Genomic DNA, 23789 nt, shown 5'->3' with positions numbered 1-23789 from the left:
ATCACCAGTTTGTTCTTGTGAAAAGTTATCTCTGGCAGCTCCTGCTCCCACCCTTCATTCAGTACTGTGGCACCTCTCGCTCACTGCTCTACTGCTCTACTGCACAGTGTACACCAGTGTAAGGTCAGAGACTGCTACCTACACTGTGTATGTGTGGGGGGGGGGGGGGGAGTCAGAGGAAACTACAGTGGGTGGGGGGGGGGTGTGAAGAGGACAGATGACACTAGTTTGGGGGGACACAGGACACTGCTATGGGGGGGGGGAGCCAATGACACTGCTATGGGGGACACAGGACACTACATGGGGGTTGTAAAGGGGGGCAGAGGACATTGTTTTGTTATGGGGGGGGAGAGAACACTGCTTTGGGGGAGCACAGGACATTGCTATAGTGGGAGGGGCAGGCAGAGGATACTACAATAGGGGGTGATGGTAAGGGGGGCAGAGGACATTGCTATGGGGGGCACAGGGCACTGCTTTGGGGGAAGAGGACACTACATGGAGGGGCTGTAAACGGGGGCAGAGGACACTACAGGGGAGGGGTAAAGTGAGCGGGCACATGAAACTGCTTTGGGAGGGCACAGGACACTGTTATGGGGGCAGAGGACAATACAGTGGGGTGATGTGAAGGGGGGCAGAGGACACTGCTATGGGGGGCACAGGACACTACAGTGGGGGTGATGTGAAGGGGGGACAGAGGACACTGCTATGAGGGGCACAGGACACTACAGTGGGGGGGGGGGTGATGTGAAGGAGGCAGAAGATGCTGCCATTGGGGGGGGGTAGAGGACACTACAGTGGGGTGTTAAGTAAAGGGGGCAGACACTGGTATATGAAGCAAAAAGACACTACTGTATAGGGGGGAGGCAGAGGACACTACTGTGGAGAGGATGATGTGATATGAAGGGGAGCAGAGGGCACTACTGTTGGGGAAAGGGGGGGGTTACAGGACATTATGCTGTTTTTTTATTGGGGGCTTGATAATTTATTTTTTTAAGTGGCATCCCCACGTCATCGCCCCCCCACCTTACCCAGGGATGTTTGATTTACTCCATGTTATTCAGGTAGATCTTAACCTCTGAAAGGTTGCCTACCCCTGCTCTAACCCTTTTACTGACACCGATGTACAGTATGTCATGGGGTTTTACACACACTGCCAGCTGCTCCCCTTTTTACCTAGGAAAACAGGCCTGTAGAAAGAGAAGGAATGCAGCCACCACATCTAAGGTTTGATAAGCTGCAATATAATATTTTTTTCACTTTGGGTTTAATATCGTTTTAAAGTTTGTAACGATTTATTGGTGGTAAGAATGGATACTTCTCAAATACACCTTGGTGCCCATTAGGGAGTTTGGCACCATATGGCTCCTGAATAGAAGTGTTAGATATAACTAATGCACATCATCCTTCTCCAGGAGCTACAACATTTCTGTAGGTTACTATCATAAAACTATTTTTATGGCTTTTGTTGAGGAAACTGTGGAACACATGAGCTGTGTTACAGGCAACCGTAAACAATAAATTCACATCAACATCAGAAGTCTGGATATAGAAGATGTTTGGAAGAGATTGATGGAATTCCACTGATCAGATTTTCTGCTGCCTAATAGTGTATTCATTATTCATGCTCTGAGATTTGTGTTCTAGATGGAATAATACAATGTACCTGCAACTCTATTACAAGAATATTCCCAGAAATGACAACATACTTTTGGAATCTGGTCTGCAAAATGCAATAATAAAAATGTTTTATGGTTTATCAGAAATTTCATAAAACTTTTGAGGGATACACAGGGCTAAAAAATAATTTGACTCAGCATGAAGACGACACCTACATGCTGCTCTGTAATTATTTTTTTCATCAACCTATAAACAATTTCATAAGATGATTGTTATCTCTGTGATTGTTGCGGATTATCATTTGTCAGTTCAGTGACGACTGGTTGAAAATATGACCATGGAGCATCTGAACTCCTTCTATTCAAGTCTATGGTAAAGCACCATAAACACGTCGGCATGCATTTGCAACTCTTTTGCACGATGCATTTGCGGCACGTTAGGCCTTGTTCAAAGACAAATCCATCTGGGTGCATTTTTAACGTGCATCAAATACACATAGGGGGTTTGGGGAGCATTTTTAGCACACAATAAATGCATTGAACAACTCGCATTAACATTATAAGCGCGTTAGTTAAGCGTCAGTATTTTTAGCAGGTGTGTGAACAAGGTCTAATTCTGTTGCTAGCTCTTTAGGCAATTATGCTGCCTTTTTTTTTTTTATATTACTGGGGGCGTTTTTAACCACTTTAAGACCGGAAGATTTTGCTGCTTAATGACCAGGCCCTATTTTGCGATTCGGCACTGCGTGACTTTAATGAACAATTGCGCGGTCGTGCGATCCTATACCCAAATTAAATTGACATGCTTTTTTTCCCACAAACAGAGCTTTCTTTTGGTGGTATTTGATTACCTGTGCGATTTTTATTTTTTTGTGGTATAAACAAAAAAAAAAAAAAAAAGACAATTTTGAAAAAAAAAAAATATTTTTCACATTCTTTTATAAGAAATTCTCCAAAAAAAAATGTAAAATTCAAAATTTTTTAACATTTTAGGCCAATTTGTTTTCTGCTACATATTTTTGGTAAGAAAAATCGCAATAAGCGTATTTTGATTGGTTTGTGGAAAAGTTATTGTGTTTACTAAGGAAAGATGTCATTTTTATTGTTTTTTTACTAGTAATGGCGGCGATCTGCAATTTTTAGCGGGACCGCGGCGGACAGATCGAACCCCTAACTGACATTTTTGACACTTTTGGGGGTACCAGTGACATTACTACTGTAATCAGTGTTAGAAATATGCACTGTTACTGTAATAATGACACTGGCAGAGAAGGGGTTAACAGTATAGGTGATCAAGGGGTTAAATGTGACCCTAGGGGCTTGATTCTAACTGTGGGGGGCGTGACTTGTGAAGTCATCACAGAGACATGCGATCCTATGTAGCAGGATCACATGACATCTGTGATCACTTCATGGAGATGTACGGATGGCTGTGTTTACATCAGCCGTCCGTCCTCCTCTGTCAGCAGCGGGAGTTCGCCGATGTCAGGTGGCCATCGGAGCCGCCTGACACCCACACTAGCTTACCTGCTGACGAGCAGGGGCGGAAGCGCGCAGCCGGCGGCGCACTCGCTCGCCCCCTAGCGCCTCCCAGGAGAGCGCCGTACATGTGCAGGGTTTTGCCTGGGAGAGCCGACCTGCTGCAGTACATCTACGGCGGCTGGTTGGCAAGTGGTAATATTATTTTTATATTATATTATTTTATTTTGTGGTTGATTTGAGGTCAGTGGTCACTTTTAGCTGCTGTTCCCTATAGAAGCATTTTTTTTTTTTTTGCTGTGCATTTAAACAAAATGTGAGCATTGATTCAGTGGTATTTTGGGGTTTTCATTTAGTTTGTGGGTTAATTTATTTCTCTATGTTGATCTGGCTTTTTTTTAGTTTGTGGTGCTCAAATAAGCATTTACTGACAATCTGTTCTTGAAGCTGCCATTTGTAGACATGCAGGATGAACACTTTTGTCGTTTCATTTTGATTTGTTATTTACATAAACTTGCTTAGTTAAAATTGTTTAATTCTGAAAACAAATTAAATTAATTTTTGTTTTGTTTATTCTAATTTGATTCAAAATTTTCAGAATTCGGTCTAATTGAACTCAATTCGACCAAATTTGGAAAATGTGAATCAAATTCCATTTGAATTTAAATGAATTCTATTTGAAATTCACATTTTGGAAGATGGTTATATTCTTTCTATTCTATTTTTTTTCTATTCTGTTCTATTTTTCTTGTATTCTTTTTTTTTCTATTATATTCTTTTCTATTATAGTCTATTCTTTTCAATTCTATTAGAAAATCGAATTCATTTTATTCGAATTTCGGAAGATGGTTATATTTTATTTAATTCTATTCTATTATTTTATTTTATATTATTTTCTAATCTATTCTTTTCTATTCTATTCAAAATTTGGAAGATGATATTATATTTTATTTTATTATATTATTTTTTTATATTCTTTTCTATTCTGTTCTAATATTTTCTATTCTATCCTAGTTTATCCTTTACTATTTTATTCTACACTATTCTATTCTTTTATTTTCTATTGTATTCTTTTCTATTCAAATTTATTCCATTTAAATTTGAATTTATTCTATTTGAAATTAGAATTTCAGTAGATGGCATTATTCTTTCTATTTTATTCTATTCTAGCCTATTGGTGTTTTCTATGCTATTCTATTCTATTCAATTTTTTTCTGTTCTTTTGTTTATTATATTTGTTCTGTTCTAGTCTATTCTATTCTATTCCTTTATTTTCTATTTTATTTTATTCTATTATTTTTTATATTCTTTTCTATTCTCTTCTAAAATGTTCTATTCTATCCTTTACTATTCTATTTGAATTATAATTTATTCTATTCCAATTTTAGTAAATAGTTATATTCTATTTTATTCTATGCTATTCTATTATTTTATTTTCTATTCTATTCTGTTTTCTATTCTGTTGAAATTCAAATTTATTCCATTAGAATCTGAATTTATTCTTTTCGGAATTCGAATTTCAGAAGATGGCAATATTCAATTTTATTCTATTCTAGCCTATTGGTTTTTTCTATACTATTCTATTCTTTTCCTTTCAATTTTATTCAGTTTTTTGTTTTCTATTCTGTTTGTTCTGTTCTAGTCAATTCTATTCCTTTATTTTCTATTCTATTCGTAAATTTGAATCAAATTTGAAAAGGTTTGAAAATTTGAATTCAATTCACATTTCGTCCAAAATTTTGTTTTGTCTTTTTGGATTAGTTTAATTTCGTTACATCTGATACATCCAAATTTCCAAATAACAAAAAATGTGTCCGGATTTCGATACGGAACTAAAAGAACCACACATGTCTAGCCATTTGGTCACAGCATGCTGATAAAGTATTTGAAGAAAAAACAAGTGCATGAACAGTGTGCACCTAAACCTTTTCACATGACATCACTCACAATCACAGCATCCCTTTCCCCTCTATTCCCGTAAATAAAATTAAAGCTATACACCAGTTATCTTTGTTATCCCTTATGAAGACTGTCCTGCTGCTGGCCAGGTTTACACTGCTGTATCCTCTGTAGTATCTTAATTCTTGTCTCTGGTAAACTTGGGCTTAGCCTTGCTCATTCAAATTGTGTAGCTGCAGGCCAATTTTAAACTGCTCTCTCATCTGCAGTCTCGGAATTCTTGTGGTAAAACACATGCCTGTACTCCAGGTTCCTAGCACAGTTTGGCTAATTCTCTCTTATTAAAATGTCCTTCTGCTGGCTAATTTTAAATGACTGTATCATCTGCATATGTCTCTTAATTCCTAACGCTAGCTTGATAAAAAATTGACCAATGACTGGACAGTTTTACAGAGAATATGAATGCTGGAACAGTCACAGTGAACTACTGGATGATTTCTATATGCCGGTCAAAATTACTTACTGTAAAAATAATTACTAATTATTACTGTCTGATAAAAAAAAAAAAGCGTGGCTTGATGCTAAAACTACCTGGAAATTTTTTTTTTTTTTTCACACTGAAATAAATTGGATTGATGCGCTGCTGCAGTATGTAAGCCAAGCTAATTGTAAAACAAAAATAAAATCAATTACCTAGCCAAATATGCGCTGCTAAGATGATGCTGAGACTATCTGCAAAAGTACCATTCTGTAATACCACGTACAGCTTTAAGGCATCCCCTAGGCCAGTGATGGCGAACCTTGGCACCAAAGATGTTTTGGAACTACATTTCCCATGATGCTCAAACACACTGCAGAGGGCATGAGTATCAAGGGAAATGTAGTTCCAAAACATCTGGGGTGCCAAGGTTCGCCATCAGGCCTAGGCTATGTTATTTAAAGAATTTTTGTATTTTTAATGTTGCCTTAAAAGCCGCATGAAAAGATTCTCTCCTCTCTATATGGCATCCTTTAAACTTCCAGTTTAGTTCAATACACTTCAGTACAGCACTCCACCAGGACCGGAGGTGTGGTGAAATCTTTAACAGGAACACAGCAATAAGAACACTTTTTTAGTACCTTAAGATAGGTCTAGAAACTCTGTCAGATTTTATTGCTGCCTGTCATCAGAACAAGAAGTGAGTAAAAATCTCCCCAATGAGGCCCCAGACAGCAAAAGAATCTGGTAGCTCCTCACGACGTCATTCTGACGAAACACTTAGGGCGGAGCTTTGTGTCATTACATCATTGCCAGTTCCGGCCCATGAAATGCATGCCTGTCATTTCCTTTGTACACGTAAGTGGAATTTTAAACGTTTTAATAATAAAATCACACAGATTTACACTATGAGGTTTGCCTCTGTCCGCTTACTCCCCGCATGAGCCTATTGAGACAGAAGACTGAGGAGAGGAGAAGAAGAAAACTGCACCCAGATTGGGATTCCTGCCATTTGTTTTTTGAAAGCCTTCTATCCCCTGTGGGGGTTGAGCTTTCTGGTGAGTGCAGACCTGGAGGGTGGAGCATGAGTGGAGGCACCTGTTCACCACATGCTTGAAATGCATTAATACCAGAGCACTGGCAGCACATTAATTTAGGACTTTATTAATGGACTTATGAACTGTGTTTTTTATGTTATTTATTAATCACGTTTGCACAGGATATATCTACTTTTGACTATCGTATGCACTTGCACTTTGCATTATAGAGTAAAATTATTAATTATGTTTATATAGCACACATTCATTTTAGATTTTTGTATGCATCTTGCACTTTGCATTACAGAGTGTAAGAGGGCTTATGTAAAGAATATCATATTTGTGGCATAATTCACTTATTTATATTCATTTTTATTTACTTACACATTTGTTTTAAGGTTTATCACTCTTTTGGACATTTTGAAGGGGTACAGGTATCATAAATCACTTCAACGGTTATTAATGATATGTTCTGCATGCCTCTTCCATTATTGCCATAATGTGGGAGGAGCTTGGTAGTACCTCTGTTTGGGGGGGGGGGTTCTACTAGCCAAAGGCAGGGCTTTTTTCTCAGAGAATAGATGCCGGAACTCCTGCCTTCCGAGTCAGCCTTTGTTTCTGCCCCCTACCCACCTGTAAACAGTGTCCCTTGTATCCAAATCCTACCAACCTCCCAGTACCTCGCCTTTTAGAAAATACAGAACCAAGTATTATTTTGTGCTACTAGGTGATTTACATGGAATTTGTTAATGATAGCAAAAAGTAAAATAGATGCCCTGCTGCTGTGGACAGCAGTAGACCTCCCCTCCCCCAGCAACAGTAGACCCCAAGGAACAAAATACCATCCCAGCAAAAATAGACCTCAGCAGCAATAACAGATCTCCCAGCAGCCAACATCAATAGACCCTCCAGCAGCCAGCGACAATAGACCTCTTTCTCAACAGTAGATCCCTCCCGGCAATAAATGACCATCCATCAGCAAGAATAGACTTACCCAGCAACAATAGACTCCCACACAAAAATAGATCCCCACCAGTGACAATAGATTCCCCCAGCAGCCAGCATCAATGCACACTCCATCACACCCCATGACTCCATTCCATTACATCCATTCATTGCGGGAGGTGCTGGAACTGTGTTCCCCCCACGTTTCCGCTGGAAAAAAGCCCTGGCCGTAGGTTTAATATACCCTACGGTAACACTTCTCCTTGTAGTTGGTTTAGCAGCGCTCTGTGCAGGAGAGGATGGCTGTGACATTAATGGGAAGTGACGTCACCCATAGAGTTACAGTGCATCCAGAAAGTATTCACAGAGCTTCACTTTTTCCATATTTTGTTATGTTACAGCTTTATTCCAACATGGATTAAATTCATTATTTTCCTCAAAATTCTACAAACACTGCATCATGACCATGTGAAAGAAGTTTGTTTGAAATCTTTGAAAATGTATTAAAAATAAAAAAATTAAAAAATCACATGTACATAATTATTCACAGCCTATGACACTCAAAATTGAGCTCAGGTGCATCCTGTTTCCACTGATCATCCTTGAGATACTTCTACAACTTGATTGGAGTCCACCTGTGGTAAATTTAGTTGAGTGGACATGATTTGGAAAGGCACACACCTGTCTATTTAAGGTCCCACAGCTAACAGTGCATGTCAGAGACCAAACCAAGCCATGAAGTTCAAGTAATTGTCTGTAGACCTCTGAGACAGGATTGTATCAAGACACAAATCTGGGGAAGGGTACAGAAAAATGTCTGCAGCAATGAAGGTCCCAATGAGCACAGTGGCCTCCATCATCCATAAATGAAAGAAGTTTGAAACCACCAGAACACTTCCTAGAGAGAGCCGTCTGGCCAAACTGAGCGATCAGGGGAGAAGGGCCTTAGTCAGGGAGGTGACCAAGAACCCAATGGTCACTCTGACAGAGCTCCAGCTTTTCTCTGTGAAGAGAGGAGAACCTTCCAGAAGAACAACCATCTCTGCAGCACTCCACCAATCAGGCCTGTATGGTAGAGTGGACAGACGGAAGCCACTCCTCAGTAAAAGGCTTATGACAGCCTGCCTGGAGTTTGCAAAAAGGCACCTGAAGGACTCTCAGACCATGAGAAACAGAATTCTCTGGTCTTATGAATCAAAGATTGATCTCTTTGGCCTGAATGGCAAGCGTCATGTCTGGAGGAAACCAAGCACTGCTGATCACCTGGTCAATACAATCCCTACAGTTAAGTATGGTGGTGGCAGCATAATGGGGCGAAGGTTCATCTTTCAACAGGACAACGACCCTAAGCACACAGCCAAGATAACAAAGGAGTGGCTACGGAACAACTCTGTGAATGTCCTTGAGTGGCCCTCCCAGAGCCCAGACTTGAACCCGATTGAACATCTCTGGAGAGATCTAAAAATGGCTGTGCACCGATCCTCCCCTTCCAACCTGATGAAGCTTGAGAGGTCCTGCAAAGATGAACGGGAGAAGCTATCCAAAAAAGGTATGCCAAGCTTTAAGCATCATACTCAAAAAGATATGAGGCTGTAGTTGGTGACAAAGGGGCTTCAACAAAGTACTGAGCAAACATTTTTCATGTTGTCATTATGGGGTATTGTTGGTAGAATTTTGAGGAAAAAAATGTATTTAATCCATTTTGGAATAAGGCTGTAACATAAAAAATGTGGAAAAAGTGAAGTGCTGTGAATACTTTCCGGATGCACTGTACTATTGGGCTTCCATTGTTGAGTGCCTCTCCTGCACCCGCCTCCACAGGGAGGCCATCGCTGACAGCTCAGCATGGGACCAGACAGGATCAGCTGCAAAATAGGCAAGTATAGCGATTTTTGCTTTACAGGGTTAGATAGATTAGGTTTAGAATGTGGCAAAGAGCATGTTTAGCGTTAGTTAGGTTTTTCCTGGACTTTTACTTTAAAAACACTGCTTTTATAGGAGTTTTCCATTTTGCCTGTAGAAGCAGCTCAGTATTATCCTAGGAGTCCATTCACATTAGGACCGTTAGGCCAGCCGTACACGGTTTGAATCTCCTTACACGGTACATGTTACACATTTCACGGTTTAAATCTCATTACCGGCCATACACAGTTTGATTTGAACCATTAATGGGCAGGCTGAATGCACCAAGTTGATCGATCAATCACCTTGGGTACAACCAGCCTGCTGGATTCTCTTGCAATTGTCGCTAGCAGCTGCTATAGCCACTAGCCATAATCACTTTCTTCTCCCGGTGGGGGTGGCTTACCCCGCCCCCCCCTTATTGGGAGGAGACAAATGCTGACTCCCACTCTCTGCGTTGATGGGGGAATGGTGCAAATTTCTTTCCTGCAACCCCTGCAGGGTTGCAGGAAAGAAATCCGTACCAAGTATTGCCGGCCTTAGAGCCAATTTTAGGCTGAGTGTTTGGAGGCAGGAAAGAAAAACCCTTATGTTTTGCGTTTTTGTGAGGAATTTACTGGTAGAAAAAAATGCCAATAGCTCCTTAGCTCTCCTAAACTCATATACAAAAGTGCCCTATAAGAGCAATTTTTTCTGCCAAAGGAGCTAGAATTTTTTTAAGACCAGTGTGCATGGACCCTAATTCATTCCTAAACTGAGTTTGAACTCTATAGATTTGAATGGACATAATTCAGATTAGCCCCTGTTTCTGCCTATCACCTTGTGACTTGCTACAATGTTATGAAATCTCCACTAAAGTAAGGTGCTGTTATGACATAACTTGCATTTTCTGCATTTTCCAGTGTACATAAATAACAAACAGGTGGGTATACATCAACTCCCCATAAATAACTTGAAGTGAAAGTGAAAAACTAAATAATAAATGCAAAATGTTAGCACTTATTAACCAAAAATATATTCATAATGGTGACAGTCCACTACAGTATAAAATAAAGTGCCAATCATCTGTGATGATCTCCAATCACTGTGACCACAACCAGTATTAAATGTGCTCTTCTTCCTTGAATAAAGTGCTCCACCTCGTGAAAGGCAAAATATATGCACTCACCATAATATGTGTTTCACAATCTTATTATATACATTGGGGACTGGGGGTTTATATATGGGATATGTGTATTTTATATGCATGGGAATTTTGATAGTTTAAATGGGTAATCGGATGTTGTCTCTAATAGCATATAATTGTAAAAAGTGATGCTAACTCGATAGCCATTACATCACCCAGAGGGGGAGGAATAAAAAAAATGTCCATTTGAGGGTTTGTTAATGTTAGGGTGTGATATATGGTCACATTCATTAGGTGGTATGATTACTTTACGGTTATTTCGCTAAACATGCAATTGTGTTTAATGGCGGCCCGCCAATTAGGAGAGACCAGCGTTTAAGACGGCAACCGGATTTCCTGATGAAGCCTATGAATGGTGAAACGCATTGAGATCTGGTTGCTGTTTGAAGGAAGTACATGTTTAAAACGGACGTCAAAACTGGAAACCTCCGTGGAACGCACGCCAGCTGGCGGAACGGAGCGAGGGGTGAGACGTTACTGATGCCAAAGAGTGTGGGGTGCAGTAGAGGCGATTCGAGCTGGTACCGGACTAGGCATTTTTCATGTAAGCGAAATACCGAGAGAGGTTATTGAGGGGATACTTTTAATAAACTGTGTTGCACGATCATCTTGCCTTTTTGTCGTATGCAATCTGCTGTCTGAGAGGAGGTTGTGTACCAAGGCTAAGAGTGTTTGTTGTGGAAGGATTTCTGGATGTCTTCGCGTCCCTACCCCTATAAAGCTTAGTGGTCCCTGGGACCGGGGGACTCTGGTGAGCGCATATATTTTGCCTTTCACAAGGTGGAGCACTTTATTCAAGGAAGAATAGCACATTTATTTACTGGTTGTGGGCACAGTGATTGGAGATCATCACAGATGATTGGCACTTTATTTTATAGTTGACTGTCACCATTATGAATATATTTTTCGTTATTAGGTGCTAACATTTTACATTTATTATTCCATTTTTCACTTGCACTTTAAGGTATTTATGGGGAGCTGATGCATACCCACCTGTTTAAACAATATAAAACAAAATGTGCAGCGCTATAGGTGAATAACAATACTAATGATAATGAACCCAATAAGGTAAATTAGATGAATTGAAACAATAGTGAGAATATATAAAACAAATTTGTAATAATTCAAAAGTGAAAAATGTCCAAAAAAATAAAAAAAGATGAAAATTTCTTATTGCCACAGTGAACGTGAAACCAGAATTCTTCAAAATTGTGCTGCAAACAGTGAATAGAGACCAAAATGTTGTGACACAGTCCACCATCAATCATTTAAAAAGGCTTACCAGAGTGAGTGGACCCAACTTGGCATACGCCCAGTGTGTCGACTCATACGTTGGTCTATGTACACCTGGAGTACCGGGGAAAATGTTGAATGGCACCGCTCATCAGTCTCCTTCACAATTCCTTGTATTGATCAGGATAAAGGTAGATGTATACTCTCACACGGTGGATCAAATGTTACGAAAAGAAACAAAAAATACTCCACGTAGTGTAAAACCATAAAGAAGAGGTATTTATTAAAAGTTCAAACACTTACAGTGAGGTAGAATAAAAAGTGCTTATCAAAATAGATCTGTATACAGCTTCAATCCGAAGTAGCATGGATGGGACTCGACCCACCTGCTGGTTTTATATGTACACTGGAAAATGCAAGTTATGTCATAACAGCGCCTTACTTTAGTAGAGATTTCATGTAAAAAGTGTGTTTCACATTTATTTTGTAGTTTTCTCACTTACACTGGGTTGACGCCTTCAGTGGGTTTTTAACTGCTACAATGTTCGGCTCCATGCACACTGGATGCTAGTTCCCTTGGCAGAAAAAAATGCTCATATAGAGCATTTTTTGTTCAAAATTTAGACGAGTTTAGGAGAGTTTTGCGATTTTTTTGCCAAATTAGAAGGGTTTTTTTCCTGCTTCTAAATGTTGAGCTCAAAATGTGCCTCTAATTGTCCTAATGTGCATGGACACATAGGATAACACTGAGCTGCTTCTATATGCAGAACACAAAACTCCTGTAGAAGCAGCGATTTTTAAGCCAGTGTGCATGGAGCCTTACGGTTTTCAATCAGATCACTGTAAAAGAGAAGATCGAGAAAATGCTACCTCCCACCTGCAGCAGACTAATGGCATTATCTGAGCCTAAGCAAAGTTACTTACCTAGAGTTCAAAAATGGCTATTTATTGTAAAAAAAAAAGTGCAGCATTTTGTTGTGAAATTGTACCAATGCTGTATATTGTAACAAGTCAGGAATATATTAATGCAGGCTTTTAAAATAACTGGGGAGTCCGCACTTTATTCCAGCAGGTAAATGAGGCAGCAATTGAATTATCAATATAGGAGCAGGCAAAGTGCAGTTTTGCTTTCAGGACTAAAAAATTTATTTAACAATGGTAATGGGTTTGTTAGCAATATCACAGCATGTTATGTTATATGATTCTTCTTTAACTGTCTGTCTCCGGTTGCATTGTGCTTATTCACTTCAGAAGAGTGTTTTACATGGTAAGAATGCATTCCACGATTTATTGCTTGTAGCACCAAGGCTTATAATTGGCATGAGCTTTTTGTGTGCTTTTTCCTCATTCTCCTTTTTCCTTGTCTTTCCAGATCCGAGAGTTAGAGGATGGTTTATGCTGGATTCCTGTCTTCCCACCCTTATACTGACTATCCTTTATATCCTATCCATATGGTTGGGGACCACATATATGAAGAATAGACCAGCATTTTCTCTCAGGGGCCACCTAATTGTTTACAATCTTGCAGTAACTTTGCTCTCCTTGTATATGTTAATAGAGGTGAGTTTTTAATAAATGTTCAATTTTGTATTGTCACTAATCAAAACTTTCTAATCAATGACTAATTTACTAGTATGCTGAGGTAAGAGATCTGCTGGCACCTGCATAATGCAGGACCTCCATGGTAACTTTGAAGTCATTTGCAAATTTACAATCAAGCAGAGAAACAATCTGTGGCAACCTCTTGAATGTATTAACCTACTTTTTTTATTTGCCACTCTCTTTACCTGGCCAGAACATAACGGATACAAAATATTTTCCACAAAATACAAAAATAAATTGGAAAAAATTGGGGAAGAATGAAAGAACACGCAAGATCATGCAAAGGAGTGAGGGTTGACTTTGAAGAGGTCCATAGATGTTATTTGGAAGTTTTCCACACCTGCACTGGGCAGCAATCTAATGTCTATGAGCTACCCAAAGACCAGGGGCGTAACGACAGGGGTTGCAATTGCAACCGGGCCCCATGCTCAAGGGGGCCCGTGCTGCTGCCCTGTACACCTGGATAGGAGGGGCGGTGGGGGCAGCATGTCCCCCTTTTTCCTCCTGTAGCTGCAGGAGGAAAATGGAGGAGATTGATTCCTCTGTATGCTGCCCGCCGCTCCTCCTATCCAGTTCACTTGTGTTCTGATGTCCCGGGGCCCCTGTGTGCTCCCTCCCCTCCCATGCCAGCTGCTGCAGGGGATGTGTCACCATAGAGAACCAGGAAGGGTAGGAAGTCATAGTCAGTGACATTGTAAAAAAATAAAATAAAATTATAAAAAATAATACAATCAAAATACCAAAAAATAAAAACTGACACCAGTGGGGGAACTTCCAGTATCGCAAAGGTCACACTTGCAACCGGGCCCCGCCATTCCACCACCATGGGGAGGCCCCAAGATGGCAGGAAGCCCACTGCAGAACTTGTAAAGGGTCCCGTTGCAGGACAGTAATAAAGGGCCCTGCAACAGGAGTAAAGGGCCCCAGGATCAGTGGGAAGAGCCCCAGGCTTGAAGGGAAGGGCCTTGGCCAGGGGTCTGGGGGGCCCTTCATGGTTTCTTGCACCGGGGCCCTAAAGGTTCTAGTTACGCCTCTGCCATCCGAGGTTCTCCTAGGATTGCAACACTCAGGGTAGAAAATCTTGTCCACTTGCTGTTGTTTTTCTCTTGCTAAGGTAGTCTTGAACGTGTCTGCAGTGTACCTTCTTCCTCCCAATAGTCCTAAGCACATATAGTTCTCTGTATAGCAAACAAACACAGATGCCTAAGGGTAAGCAGACTGATGCATATGGTCATGTTTAGTATTCCAAAAGGTAAAGTCCCTATGGTGAGAATAGTGTAAATGTATCTGACCGTGAAAACAGAGTCTAATACAGGGGTGTCCAACCTGCGAACCAAGACAGCTATGAATGCTGTCCAGCACAAAACCATTAACTTAATTTAAAAATGTTGATTTTTTTGGGGGGGAATTTCTTTGTAATAATACAAATACATTTAGCAAACACATGCGGTTAAAGAATTTGACAGTGTCTCTTTACTAGACATTTAGAAATTTTATCTTCCTAAAGAAAAATATCCCCCTCTTCACAATCCCGACTTTTTCATGTCATCAGTTTTTGGCAGCACCTATATTTGTAAGCAACTATTTTTAAGGATGAAGCACACGAAGGGCAAATTTAGAACCAAAATATCTGATCAGCACCTTTTGAGTTCATTGAAAATTGCTACTACATCCATCAAACCAGATATTGATGAGTTAGGTTATCAAAAAATGTGTCAAATATTGCACTAGTTTTATGTTGCCCTCTTTTACTTTTATAACAAAAGTTATTTAAAAAAAAAAATTAAGCTTTATTACTGGATGGATGGATACATTATCTATATCTGTGAACTTGTCGCTTTTTGTGGGTTTGGTGTTGGAAACTGGTGCACAGGTTCAGATGATACCGTAGTGAATGTGCAAACTAAAGCGGTAGTAGAAAGATTGCAAGGCAGTAACCTTTGCTTGGAAATACATCCAAAAATATTAGTGAATGCGATATTCAGATGAACTGTACCACTGCTGACATTTTGAATAGTCCAGCATTATCCAAACATAATTAATCTCTGTGTAACAACCAGTAACTTGTAAAGTAAATTAAAATCAATCAAACCGTGCCTTTTTGACAAGGAGCAACAGACAGGACAAAATTAATAAATGTGTTCCATTTATGTGTTACATAAAAGAATTTCCATGTAAAATCTCCCTGTTGGTTGAACATTTGTTACACAAAGATGTGACCTCTGGGTCTGTTTCAATTCAATATGCTTTTGTTCGTAAAACACTCGGAACATTCCATACTTGTGTTTTTATCTGAGATGGGGAAAAAAAGGCAAGAAATGAAGCAAAAAGTACACAACCATGCAGTGTTTCACTGGCCGAGCAGACAAAGCATCTCTTAATATTACGCACTGAATGAAGCCGTTTTAAAGCAAGTTTCAGTAGAATGTCGCAAAGAAAAATTCTACTGCATATTTAGCAGTGTGAATATGAACTGTGACTATTTTTCAATCTTTGGGAAAAGGGGAATCAGTTTTAGGTATGATACAGCTAGTTTGGTATTTCAACCCTTATGTTCACAGAATGTGCACATTCTACTCTGCTTCCCTAACAAAGGCAAATAGCTTTGGAGCAACTGCACTTGCAAAGTACAACAGTCTTAGTAAATCAAGTAAATATTCACTTTGCAAAGAATAACCAATCACATGCAAGGAAAATGAAAAAACTGCATCAGGATTGGATAATGGAAGTCAGCAGAGCTTCTGCTCATTTACTAAGCTCTGGAGCAACTGCTGTTGCAGAGTGCAACTGCACTTTGGGAAATGCACAGTCTATTTGCTTTTAATAAATCAACCCCATTGTATTATTGCATATAGTACAATATTATAAGGTACAATGTTGACCACAACTACAACAAAGAAAATTATTTGAAGTTACTTATTTCAGATGATTGCAAAATTAGCAAACAGTGTGGCCAGACATTGGGGAAAGTATATAGAATTCTCAGGGTGAATAACTGGAGGGATCATTAGCAGAAGGAAAGAGGTAATTTTTCAAATACATAAAGCCTTAGTAAGAACTAATTTAGGCCTCAGACACACTGGGCGTTTTAAATGCCACTTCTAGAGGTGCCTTGCATTTTTTTTCTGCCTCTAAACACCCCTCAATGTAAGAGTAAGGAAAGGGGTGGTAGGCGCTCAAAAAATAGTATTTCTTTATTAAGTAAACATGTACAAGGCTGTAAAACAGCCTACACGTTTCGGATGTTAGTCCGTAGTCATGGCTATGACTAAGCCATAACTAATGCCTCGTACACACGCATCGATTATTGGCCGGGAATTTCCGCCCAACGTCCGATCGGCCGATTTTCGGCCTGTTAGTATGATGCTTCTGACAACCGACTCCGACTTTTCGGCCGAAAAAAATCTGGTGTGCAGGCTATAAAACTTTTGTTGGTCGTCAACACAACGGCCGATTTTCCGTCAGTCAGTACAGATTTCGGCAGACAAAAATCTAATGAGCAAGACTGGGCATGCTCAGAGAAGAAAAAACACACGGAAAGTAAACCAGCACATGACATCACTTCTGAAGTAGATTTTTGTTGGCCGAGAAAATTCATGTGCAGTCTAGGCACATTCCAACCAACAAAACACAACTCTGAACAAAAGTCGGATGATCGGTCGGCCGATAATCGTTGCGTGTGTACGAGGCATAAGTCTGAGCTATGACTAAGGACTAACGTTCGAAATGCATAGGCTGTTTTACAGCATTGTACATGTTGACTTAATAAAGAAATACTTTTTTTTTTGGATGTCATCCTGAGTGCTGACCATCCCTTTCCTTACTCTGGTACGTTGGTACATGTTGATTTAATAAAGAAATACTATTTTCTGGATGTCATCCTGAGTGCCGACCATCCCTTTCCTTACTCTGGTACATTGGTACATGTTGACTGAATAAAGAAATACTATTTTTTGGATGTCATCCTGAGTGCCGATCATCCCTTTCCTTACTCTGGTACGTTGGAGGTGTCAGCAGCCTCAAGCTCACATATTAGGGCCTACAGGCATTTAGAGGCAGGAAAAAACCCAACTGCCAGCGTGTCCAGGAGCAGTGTTTTGGCAGAAAAAACACAGGACGCACCTAAACACATGTAAATGTGTGTAAATGTGTTTACACGCTCTTAAGCGCCGGGTACATGAAGCGCTAAGCGCTCATTTCAGTGGGCAAAATAAATTAATTTTCTGGCTGATGAAATGAATAAACACCCAACTGCTTGATGCGTGCCCAAACATGTTTGCAAAAACGTAGCTTTTGATGCGTTTTTGATGCTGCTTTTCTCCCTCCAGGAGAAAGGTGTTTAGAAGAGCTGGGCTAGTTTGCCCAGTGTGCATGAAGCTTTAGAATACTTTGTCCAATTCTGAAGACCTCACTTAAAAAAGATAATAAAAAAATAAAGCAAGTCCAGAGACGGAAAACAAAAATGGTGCAAGAACAAAGGGATAAAACATATCAGAGGAGACTGGAGGAACTTAAAATGCATAGACACAAGGAAAAAAATGGAAAGAAAAGAGATGATTGAAACCCATAAGGTGTATCTAAATCTAAGAAGAAAAATGTAATGTATTGCAGCTCACGAGTCCTTACAGGTAAATGTGGTGGCTGCCTTAATATTCTTTTCACAGACTTTTTTTTCCCCCATTTTTTTATCTGGTGATCCTACTGGTAATATGTGTCTTGTCCTAGGGTGACAATGCTCTTTCACTGTACTGTATCTATGGAGAAGCAGCATTGTCAACCTAGGAGATAAGTACTGAACAGCTCCCTCTTCACTTCTCCATGACACAGGGGGAAAGTGTTATGAAGTCCACAGAGAGAAAGTGCTGAGACCAACTGATAACAATCAGCAAAGGCTGAGCGCTTGAGAAGTTTCCAGCTCATTCAATTTTTGGTAGGATCAACAGTTTTTTTTTTTTTTTTTGCACTTAATCAAACATTTATAATGAAACAGTCTTGATAGTGTATTTAACAAACCAAAAGCAAATTAAAGGAGTTCATTGTTAGAATTTACATACAATTAAATAAGGGTGTGCATAAGGTGCAAGAGCAGAATATTTCAATATGAAGCAGAGACCAAGGACACAGAGATGTGTCCTCAAACTAACTGGAGGGGAGTTCCAAAAAAACATTAGAAAGTATTTTACAAAGAGAGTACTGGTTGCTGGAATACACTTGCATCAAAGTCAATGAGTCAGCCAACAGTAAGTCCAATGTAAACCTGTGTGGGGGTCAAGGCACAGAAAATGATCACAAACTAAAACCTTACTAATAGCTTTATCACAACGAGCGAATATGGTCATTCAATTAGTAGGTATTTCATCATACTTCATCGAGTTGCAATATGTTTGATAGGACACAAATTTTAAAGGAAGGCTGTTGTGAGGAAAAGCTTCCCCTGCTTTGCTAGTTGCTTGACTGTCATTCTGAGCCTCTTTCTTTAGGATTTTACTTTGTTGTAAGAAGAATGCAAATCAGGAATTCAGAGCTACATCAATGCTGCCAACCTCCAGCAGCGTTTTTTTACTGACAAAACATGTAAAATTTACAGATGGACCACATTGATTACTGATAACCTGAAAAATTACAAAACTCCTATTAAAAACCAATCGAAATTTAAACAGTATAAACACAATATAAAAACACTGACAATACACATAACAAGTAATTTGCCTGGTTTACACTTAAAAAGTTAACGCAGCATGATGAATTATCCATACACATCCACTACTTAATGACTCTAATCTATTTTTCATGATATTGTTCCTTTTTATGGTTTTCTGCCTCTGTGTAATGACCTCCGTGAGCTCCTGAACCTCTCCATTTTTTTTTTTTATTTATTATTTTCAAAAAGATAAGAAAATACATACAAATACGTTTCACACAATAAAATGATCAATTTTCCAGTAGTATAAATTTCCCTTCCCTTATTTATCCCGCTATCCCCCCCCCCCCCCCGCTCCAAGCTAGTTATCTTACTCTTTTTCTCCACTCCATTTGGTGTACTCTCTTGTTGTCTTGAACTCCTTCCAATTTTCCCATATGTCACCACCTTCCCCTATATCATCCTCTTCCCATTCCCTTAGATATTCCAGTGTTCTTATTCTCTCTACTCTTTGCACCCAATCTCCCATAGTCGGGGCCTCTTCCTTCTGCCAAAATAATGGGATAAGTCCTTTTGCTGCATTCATCATTCATCAAATGGGGTATCAGTGTTACTTTGTATTGCTTGACGGAGTTTTTGATACCGTGGAATAGGCAATACCAGGGTTCTTCCGGAATTTCTATTTTCGGGATTTTTTTAATTAGACCGAGTATTTCCCTCCAGTACTTTTTAATTTTTGGACAGTCCCACCAAAGATGGGCCATCAATACCTACTTTTGGGCAACCCCTCCAACAGTTTTTTGATTTTTCTTTTTGATAATTATGAGCTTTGTCGGGGGTAATGTACCATCTAGCAATACATTTATAATTCATTTCAACTGTGTTCATACCTACTGTGGAACCATGTATAAGTTTTAAACTTTTTCCCAAGTGAAAATCCTTGTTTCTTGTTCCCAAGTCCCTCTCCCATTTGTCGATGAATGGCGGGACCACCGGTCCTTCCAAATCCACCAAAATTTTATATATATTTGATATTTTATTTTCATGTTACTCTGAAGAACAGAGCCACTCGAAAGGGAGCAAGTCATCTCCCCTCCTCAGTGTGAACCTCTCCATTTTTAGTTGCAGTCATGTGCAGTGCACAATGCACACTACAGGTCCCATAGTCCATAGTGCTTGGACTATAGACCCATAGGAGAGAGCAAGAGTGGATGGCTATGTTCCTAGGTGTTGTCCTGTACTCTGAACTCTCCTTCAAGCCCCACATCCAATCGCTGTCCAAATCTTGCCGCCTCAACCTCCGCAACATCTTCAAGATACGCCTCTTTCTAACCAAAGACACAACAAAGCTCTTAGTTCACTCCCTGGTCATCTCGTGCCTTAACTACTGCAATTCCCTTCTCATTGGCCTACCTCTACACAGGCTATCCCCCCTTCAATGCATCACGAATGCTGCCGCCAGACTCATCCATCTTACCAATCGCTCAGTGTCCGCTGCTCCTCTCTGTTAAGCCCTCCACTGGCTTCCACTCACCCAACAAATTAAATTCAAAATTCTAACAACCTCTTACAAAGCCATCCACAGCTTAGCCCCCAGCTACATCACTAGCCTAGTCTCTAAATACCAACCTAATCGCTCTCTTCGTTCCTCTCAAAACCTTCTGCTCTCTAGCTCCCTCGTCACCTCCTCCAATGCTGGCCTCCAGGATTTTTCCAGAGCCTCTACAATCCTATGGAACTCCTTACCCTTATCTGTCCGATTGTCTCCTACTATATTAGCTTTTTTTCTATTAGCTTTTAGGCGATCTCTGGAAACCCTCCTCATCAGAGAAGCCTATCCTACCCACACCTAACTACCTCCTTTTCTCCTCTCCATCAGCCCATCCCCCACGGTTATTACCTTTTGTTTCACTTGACCCTCCCTTCTAGATTGTAAGCTCTAATGAGCAGAGCCCTCTAATTCCTCCTCTATTGAATTGTATTGTAACTGTATTGTCTTCCCTCACATTGTAAATAATAATAGTAAATACAGTGTGACCATGAAGAATGAACACAACTACCCTCTAACAGAAAGGAAAGGATAAGGCTGAGGCCATTTTTTGAGTAACAAATACATATTTAAATTTAGATTATTTTTTTTAAACCAGAGTTTCGTGTCCTCAAAGCAGAACTCAAGCAACTTTGGTTTTAAATATAGTGGTAAGGATTTAGGAGCCTCTGTCAGCTTTGGGTTACTTTCTGTGTTCCCGCTGGGGAGATTTCTCATTTTCTGTTAAAACACAAAAATGATGGACAATCTCTGCAACAAGGACACAAACGAAAAGAAAAACACATTTAGAGTGAGAATGGGTTACGATTTATGACTATGACCATATTAGGACTTCCTGTTCCTTTGGCAGCAGAGCTAGAAAAAAAATTAGGGTAGTGGTTGTCACTGGACGAGGAAGAAACAGACAGTGACAGTAAAGCCCCGTACACACGTACCGATGGTCGGCTTACAAATGTTCCTCTTTTCTCCCCGGGATGTCGGTGTCTGCTGAAAAGTGCAAAGACAGCACAAGGACAGCACAAGAATTTTGTCCGCCGACTGCAGAAGTGATGTCATGTAATGGTTAACTTTCCCTGTGTTTTCTATTTTCTGAGCATGCCCAGTCTTGCAAATCTGCGGTCTGTCGGCCGAATTGTGTACTGACAGGCGAACAATCGTCCGTTCTGGTGTCGGCATACAAATATTTTCATGTTTGCACGAAAGACTTTTGTCCGCGGATTGTGCGCAGACATCTGTCGGAGGCACCATACTAACACGCGTACAATCGGCAGATCCTTCGTCCACCGACGTTTGTATGCCGACGATCGGTACGTGTGTACGGGCCTTAACAGAGCTTCTCCATTCTACCTAAAAAAAGGGCATTTTGTAAAAGCCTGTGCCCTACTGGAGAGATTTCCCATACATTCCTGTCCCAACACAAAATGAGGAGAAATCTCCCCAATGGACACAAGGACAACATTAAAATCCCGACAAAGGCTCTGTTTTTTCCTTGCTCTGTTCAAACCTAGAATGGGGTTTTGGCTGGAGTTGTTCTTAGGTATTAACCTTTTATTTTTCTATTATGTTGTTTAAAACTTTTAAAAAATTACCAAACTCAAATGTGTCATACTGTCATAAGTAATCTACTAGTTTTTTTTTTTTTTTGCTGTAGTTATTTTAGAATTTTGTTGTATCATCAAGGTTTCGAAAGATAAAAGATCAGAATACCTGCAGGACCCTGTTTCACCTTGTGTGCTGAGATAAATACAACGACCTGTCATTATTTGCTTAGCTCAGTACACGGCCCATCTCTCTTTAGGTCTGATGCCATGCTGGCAGTCATCCTAACGCTACACCAGAAAGTCACAGAGGTAAAAGAGCTGGGCGCCATGCCATAGGTAGTATTATTTTTCTCCTACTGCAATGATTTCCCTGGTATGAACGCTTTTATGGGATAATGACTCGGGTCAGCAGTGTGAATATGAGCTGTGACAATGGGGATTTCGAACAGGAAGGAGACGCGCTGAAGTGAGACAGTTTTATTAGCACAATGTGCAAGGACATTGTGTGCATGGGACTTTTCGTAGTGGAAAGGATTGATGAAACCTTAACAAAGAAAATCATCGTTACGCTTTGCAGAGTTTAAAGGCCCTATACACGATCAGAAAATCGTATGAAAAATACCGCTTTCGAAGCGATCCTTGAATAATCTGATCATTAGTACACAGCTTTCGAGAGCCAATCATGACAGTTCATCCAAAATTATCCAAAGAGACAAACACGAACATTTTTCTCGTACAATACCAGATCGTAAGATTTTTGTTTAATCAGTACAGTTTTCATCCGAAAATGCAATATAAACACAATACATTACATCACTTCCAAATTTTTGTTCTGTCGTAGGAGAATTTCCGGACCTTAAGCGACCTTCATTTTCGATATGAGACTAGCATGCAAAAATAAATGGGCGATCATTCATCTGATAATCTCATCATGTGTACCAGGCTTTAAACAGCAGGACATTAGGTATGGGTATTAATACTAGGGCAATAAAACAGGTGTTGATCATTTTATTACCTGTGCAAATAGGAAAGGTAACATATTAGATTATGCTATTTACCACTTCACGCCCAACCTATATACAAATAACAGCCAGGCGGTGGCTTTCCCATCCTGACTGGACATCATGTGGCATCCTGTCAGGATGCCCTGATCATGCAGCGGCACAATCTGTCACCGAGTATGTCCACAGGACACAACTGATGATTGATCAGAGTACTGGCACCATGTGACCGCCGTGACAAATCACAGCAGTTGCACACAATGGATGGGTTCCTGTCAAGCCATCCAATCTGTGCAATTGTGTTGCTAGTTGTGATTGATCAATTTGATCACCTGGTAGAGACAGGGACAATCACAGCCCATCTGTACCATGTGATTAGCTTTGAACAATCACAGCTAATCACAACAAAACAGACTGAATGAATCAGTTTCATTCTGTAAAATGCTTGCTTATAGCAATGTAATACACTGCTATAAGCAAACGTGTAAAAAAAAAAAAAAAACCCTGATCACTTCCACAGAGCAGTACAATGTTACTATAGTAACATTATATTGCTCTGGTCACAGTGTGTTAAAAAAAAAACTGTAAAAAAAAAAAAAAAAAAATTGAATTATTTTTTTTTTATTCCGTACTATCACCAGTCAGTGTCCTAGATCACTGCCACGCCAGTTTTATGATGA

General features: G+C 39.9%; 1 protein-coding gene across 1 annotated transcript in view; it reads left to right on the top strand.

Annotated features, from left to right (window-relative positions):
- The window catches only part of ELOVL2 (ELOVL fatty acid elongase 2), a 177800-nt gene that overhangs the window by 109085 nt on the left and 44926 nt on the right, over positions 1-23789 (top strand). Inside the window, exon 3 of the mRNA XM_082258838.1 lies at positions 13148-13335. Within this exon, the coding sequence (XP_082114964.1) occupies positions 13148-13335 (188 nt within the window). The remainder of the gene's footprint in view (positions 1-13147; positions 13336-23789) is intronic.

This window comes from Pelophylax lessonae, assembly GCF_965119305.1.
Source record: "Pelophylax lessonae genome assembly, chromosome: 5".
In the NCBI taxonomy this organism is placed as follows: domain Eukaryota; kingdom Metazoa; phylum Chordata; class Amphibia; order Anura; family Ranidae; genus Pelophylax; species Pelophylax lessonae.
This window is presented reverse-complemented; position numbering and strand designations above follow the sequence as displayed.